This window comes from Anser brachyrhynchus, assembly GCF_964034855.1.
Source record: "Anser brachyrhynchus genome assembly, chromosome: 5".
NCBI classification, from domain to species: Eukaryota; Metazoa; Chordata; class Aves; order Anseriformes; family Anatidae; genus Anser; species Anser brachyrhynchus.
The window spans coordinates 41,122,046-41,128,045 of record NC_137699.1 but is presented as its reverse complement, the minus strand read 5'-3'; the positions used below and the strand labels follow the sequence as shown (position 1 = coordinate 41,128,045).

Genomic DNA, 6,000 nt, shown 5'->3' with positions numbered 1-6,000 from the left:
CTCAATTAGAGTTGAAGCTGGCCAGTACAGTATGTATAGGACAATAAAAAATTGCTGTTTGTTTGTTTGTTTTTTAATATGTTAACAACAAAAGGAGGACCAGAGAAAGTATTGGTCTGTTTCCTGATGAGGATGATCACCTCACAAATACGGACATAGACATAGCAGAGACATTTAATACCTTCTTCACTTCTGTCTTAAACACCAAGGATGGTCTCTGGGACCGCTGGAGTCCTGAGCTGGAGGACTGTGAATGCAGTAATGATAAACTCCCAGCCAATCCTGAACTTGTATGGGATTTGCTGCTCCATCTGGATGCACAGAAGTCTATGGGGCCCAATGCGGTTCATCCCAGGGTGCTCTGAGAGCTGGCTGATGTCATCGTGAAGTGCCTCTCAATTATTTTTCAACAGTCTTGGGAATCTGGAGAAGTTCTAGTCAACTGGAAGCTGGCAAATATTGTTCCAATTTTCAAGGACAAGAAAGAAGACCCCGGTAAATACAGGCCTGTCAGTCTCACTTCAGTGCCTGGTAAAATTATAGGGATTATTCTGGGAGTTATTGAACACCTGAAAGACAATGCAGTCATTGGTCAAAGCCAGCGCAGGTTCACAAGGGGGCAGTCTTGTTTAACTAACAATTTCCTTTTATGACAAGGTCACCCACCTAGTTGACTAAGGGAAGCCAGTTATGTAATCTTTTTGGATTTCAGTAAAGCTTTCAATATGGAGAGCATCCTTCTGGACAAAATGTCCATTCTACAGATAAATACATGTTTGTATTTGTATATGAATGAACAATTTGGTGATGGGTTGTGCTCAGGGTACATCGGTTTACATCAGGCTGGCAGCCAGTCACTGCTGAGGTTCCCCATGGCTCTATTTTAGGGCTTCTTCAATGTTTTCAGAAATGAAATGGATGCAGGACCTGAAGGCATACTAAGTTTGCAGATGACACTAAATTGGGAGGAGCTGTTGACTCCATCAAGGGTAGAGAGTCCTTGCAGAGAGTTCTTAACGAATTAGAGAGCTGGACTATCAGCAACAACATAAAGTTCAGTGAGAGTAAGTGCTGGAGTCTGCAGCTGGGAAGGGACAACCCTGGATATACATACGGACTGGGGGACAAGAAGCTGCAGAGCAGCCCTGCAGAAAGGGATCTGAGGGTTTTGGTTGAATGTATTCTCTGCTAATCAAACACTTATCTGTTTTCCAATAATATATTTATTATCAGTATTTTAAAGAGTGAGAAATAAAACAGGTGATTCAGTCCTTTAGGTGAATAGGGCTATGTTTGCATAATAAAGTTCTGTTTCAGTTATAAAATTAAGTTCTTTATCCTACTGTATTATAACAGTTAAACATTACTATAAAATTTAATTATTTTAGATGGAATCGGGACTGAGAAAACATTTTGTTTTGTTTTGTTCTATAAATCTGTAAATCTTGCTTGACCAGCGCTCATAAGAATACATCTGTTCTTCTGCCCTCCTTTTTCAATAAACTGAGCTATGTTTCTACTAACATAATGAACAAATAATGATCAAAGCAATATCAAGTTTTCTTGAAATTGTATTTCTTATTTGGAACAATTACCAGTAAAGATAAAACTTGTATATAGATTTTTCATTTTGTCCATGGAAAGACATAAATGGGAACACAGAAGTCACAGGTAAACTAGTTTAGTAAACTAGATTTCAGTGGGGTTACAAGTAGTGCAAGTCTTAACAACAAAGTGTAACACTGACAAATGTGATATGATAACAACAGAGATGTTCCACTGCTGATGTATTTTGCCTTTCTAGACACAAGTCTTCTCAGCAGCAATTTCCAAACAAATGCAGCCGGGGTTTCTTAGTAAGTCTGTTTTATTAAACTACAGCCTATAAAATTGATTTTTTAGAAAAAGAATAAAAGAAAATACAGAAAAAATTAAGCTCCATTAAAGAGATTTTAAATACTGAAAGAACTAATACCACTGTATAACAAGGGACAAGAGCTTCTCTTAAAGTGATTTTGTGACGCAAAAATTTTCATAATACCAATTATGAAAATTTTCTGGATCTATAATTAACAATGGAAGAAATCTCAGAGTTTAACAACCCTAGCATACTGGGCTGAACAAAGTTCAGGCTGCAATAAACCCATAATAATCCTGTTCAGCCTGTAAAATACAATTGTAATGTAGTGGAACTGTGATTCTTAAAGTCACTAATGACCTTATCAATCTATTTTACTAAAAAGACATGAAAGAAGTGCTACTATACAAAATATTTCCACTAACTTTTAAAAAGCTTTAGAAAATATAAAATTTCTCTTGAGAAAGAAAATTTGAAAGACAGATTTCAAGAAAAAAAGGAGCTGCTAATCTATTTTTCAAATAAAGCAGTAAATTTTGATCATGCAACTTGAAATTTACAAGTTACATTATGGAAATAAATTCTTCATCCATTTCACTTTTTCAGAAGCATCTAATATGCTCCCTGAATTGCAAATTGTGGTGCTAGATGATAAAATTGGAAATTCAGTGGGCCACCACCCACATCCTAGCATTGTGTAGCGGATGAAAAATTCGTAAATGACAATAGCCCATGTCATTTACGTCAAGTCACTCTACCAATAGCAAGTCATAACTGACTGTGTTTCATTTCAGGTTTTAAATGTGAAGATAAAAGTCTTATAAATGTTCATTTCTGTTTGATATTCAAGATGTGCTAAGCTAAAAAACAAACAAACAAAAAAACACTATAGTGAGTACTGCAAGAAAAGGATCCAAGGGAAAGGTTTGGCCTCTTTTCATTCTGATTTAACTTTGATGATGCTCTATACATGATGAGGGTATCACTATCTCACAACCCATCAGCAGGTAATTCATAAGGAGGTCAAAGAAAGGAAAAGGCCACAGAATCATGAATAATTTAACAATTTCATCAATAAACAATTCTTCAGATAATAAAAAGCACTGAAAGAACCATGTGGAGAAAGAGAAAGGGGAAAAAAAACGTATTTGCCTCACACTGACACCATCGTTCAAGCAAACTTTGAATTTGTGCACATACGGGATATTAGGTAAATAATTCCCCAATTTGCATCAACTACCATGATAGTCATGCATGGAAATATAGCCACTTGTAAATTTATACTTATATATTTTATTTTCGATCATCCTATGGTCACATATTTTAACTTAATTTCAAGAAAAACTGTAATTCCAAATAGATTTCCAGTAACACACTAATGTATACAATAATACGATATAATGAATGCTATGACATAATATTCTATATGTTTTCATCTATGATAATACTAGGCAAAAACATCCTACATTACCCAGAGATATTTTAATTTAGTGCTTATATCTATAAACTCTGTTTTTTAAACATCAGAGATACTAATCATGAATAAAGAAATTAAAAGCAATGTTTTGTAAACTTTTTCTACCCTTTATGCATTTTGACTACGATTCATCTATTCCAGACAACCATTGCATTTGCTAGATCTGTCACCATCCTAGATATTAAACAGCTAGATAAGAGAACAATCAAGGAGAGTAGGGATATAGTCAAATGCTTTTCTCCATCAACTTATCTTAGTTGTGATACTCTGAATTTCCTTTCAATGGTAATTTTTTTTCCAGCCCAAATATCATAAGTGTGACAAGCATAGGATTTTTTATAATGTAATGTGATATTACGAATGAAAAAAATTAGCAGAACATAGCTAAACTTCTAGTCACTCTCTATCACATTGACTAAACATTCACCATATAGGTTTGCAAGAACAGGGACTATACAGAAATAGAGTATATCATTGTTTTAAGTACTCAGAGTAAATAAAACACAATTATTTCAGTTACAAAGTTAAACCAACCTATATGATTATTCTTTAATGTTCCTTTAATATGAATTAGATTATTTACTTTGAATCTATTCTGGATTATTCTCTATCTACAAATTATTGCACATACAGGGGATTAGGCAATTACAGGCACATACCAGTATGCGTTAGGTCTATTGTTTGGTGAAGTTCCCCCTCCCCTTTTCCTCTGCTCTTCCTTAGCTGCCAAGAAGTAAATTGGCATTTTATATCTAAATCTAAACTAAAAATACACTTATAATTTCCATATCTCTGGGATTGGGCATTAAAGAACCATTTGTGCCTTTAAAAATCTTCTCACCATCTGAACCCACAGTACTGTTTGCATTCTGAATGAGACCTTAAGATTCCTTCTTTTCTCTTTTCTGAGACAAAGACATCTCTTTTGCTTCATCCTTTTGCTGTCTTCACCATGTTATACCAGACTTGGAGGGTTTAGTTTAGCAGCTGGGTAGGGTAGGGACTGACAGTTTTTAAATTTTGTTCACGCTGATTCACACTTCAATATCCATGTTTAGATGAGAGCCTATTCTTAAGCTCACTCTCACAATTTAGAACAAAAAAAATATGATCTATTACTTATGCATTTTTACATGCCTCTTCAAGCTGACAGTGTAACATATTTAAGTGGAAGCAAATGACCTCAATTTTTTGCTCTCAGAATGAATCACCTTCTCAAATTTCAGTTCCTGGAGTAGTTTTCATGCTCTGTAACGTGTACCATGCACAATGTCTAGTGTGAGTGGCAGGGAACTGGAAAGAGATAAGGTAGAATGTGAGGTCTAGTGAGCAGTCACAGGCATTTGGTAGCCATCTTAGAAGGTTTGGTAGCCAAACGCTCCAGTCGTCATCTGGCCAGGGAGTTGTCTCTCTTCTCATTCTGTCACCAGTATGATTGAAGCCTCTTGCTTATAACTACTACTTCTCTGTTCTTCATTTACTGTACAACACAGTTCTCTCTTTAACAAATAAAGAACAATCTATAACTCATAAAAATTAAATGCAGCATTCTATTCTTGTAAGTCCACCTAGTTTGGGATTGAATCAAGGTAATTATATTATTTAGGAAAATAAAATGTGTGTAAAACATATAAAAATAAAGATATATTTCTTTGCATGTTGGACTTCTTTAATTAGAAGTCTGAGAAATCTGTAAACAGAACTGATGTATTTTCATACGCAATCTGTTCTTGTATGCTGATTGCTTGTTTGTAGTCTTCTACAGCTTCTTTATTGAAACCCAATTTAGCACGAATATCAGCTCTAAGTCTATACATCAAGGCGTCACTAGGCTGAATTACCAATGCTGTAAAAACAAGAAATAGACTATTAGGCTTTTTTTTTTTTCTTTTTTTACACATTGCCACATAATTATAAAGAGAAGCATGGTCCCAAAGTTGTTGTCAGTGTTCTAATTTTTCTCCAAACATGCTTTCACAAGAGAAAAGCATTACTTATATACTAATTACCTACATACATTACCTGTACTAATTTTACATGAAAAGGTAGGCAACTTTGTTATACTATTTATTCTTCAGATTTTTTTTTTCTTTTTTGATGCCATTTATGCATCCCATTTCAATTCTGCCCCATCAGCAGAAACTATGCTTTCCTCTATAACATGAGGAAAATCTCAGTAAAAAAACCTACCACCATCCATGGTGGACATGGCAAGGTACCAAATATGTTTCTTAATTCCTCCATTATGTAAAAAAGGATTTATATAATTGCTGGAAAGCTTAATCTGATGTTTTATAATTCTGTTTTAGAGAGAAAGTTAGTTGAAAAGCAATCATCTCAGTGGTTCAGTCAATTTTCATTATCTTATAGCATGAAAATAATACTCATGAAACCCAATATGCAATTATTATATTAATCATGAAAACAAAGATTATTTTGACAAATCTCAAAAAGTAAAAGTAAACTAATTTTAAAAAAATCTAAAGAGTTCATTTTTCTGGAAAGATCACTACCTGTGCAATCAAATGTCTAATCAAAGTCATATTACTAAGTTTTGTTCTACAAAATGAATACAAACTAAACATAGCGTTAGTTCCTGGGAGAAAAAGTTGTCTGTGTATCCATAGTTGCTGTATCTTGTGTTAGCAGCAAGGACAACAGAAGC

The 6,000-nt window shown here is 34.3% G+C and overlaps 1 protein-coding gene across 13 annotated transcripts in view; it reads right to left on the bottom strand.

Moving 5' to 3' along the window:
- Positions 1 to 3,935: 3,935 nt before the first annotated feature.
- Positions 3,936 to 6,000, bottom strand: part of TTC6 (tetratricopeptide repeat domain 6) — a 72,554-nt gene continuing 70,489 nt past the window's right edge. For 11 of the 13 annotated variants that reach the window (XM_080592915.1, XM_080592908.1, XM_080592920.1 and 8 more), the window contains one exon: positions 3,995 to 5,181. In XM_080592915.1, coding sequence (XP_080449041.1) covers positions 5,009 to 5,181 — 173 coding nt within the window. In that variant the 3' untranslated portion in view covers positions 3,995 to 5,008. Of the gene's footprint in view, positions 5,182 to 6,000 lie in introns of all 13 variants that reach the window. The other 2 variants (XM_080592917.1, XM_080592913.1) reach the window with 2 other exon arrangements.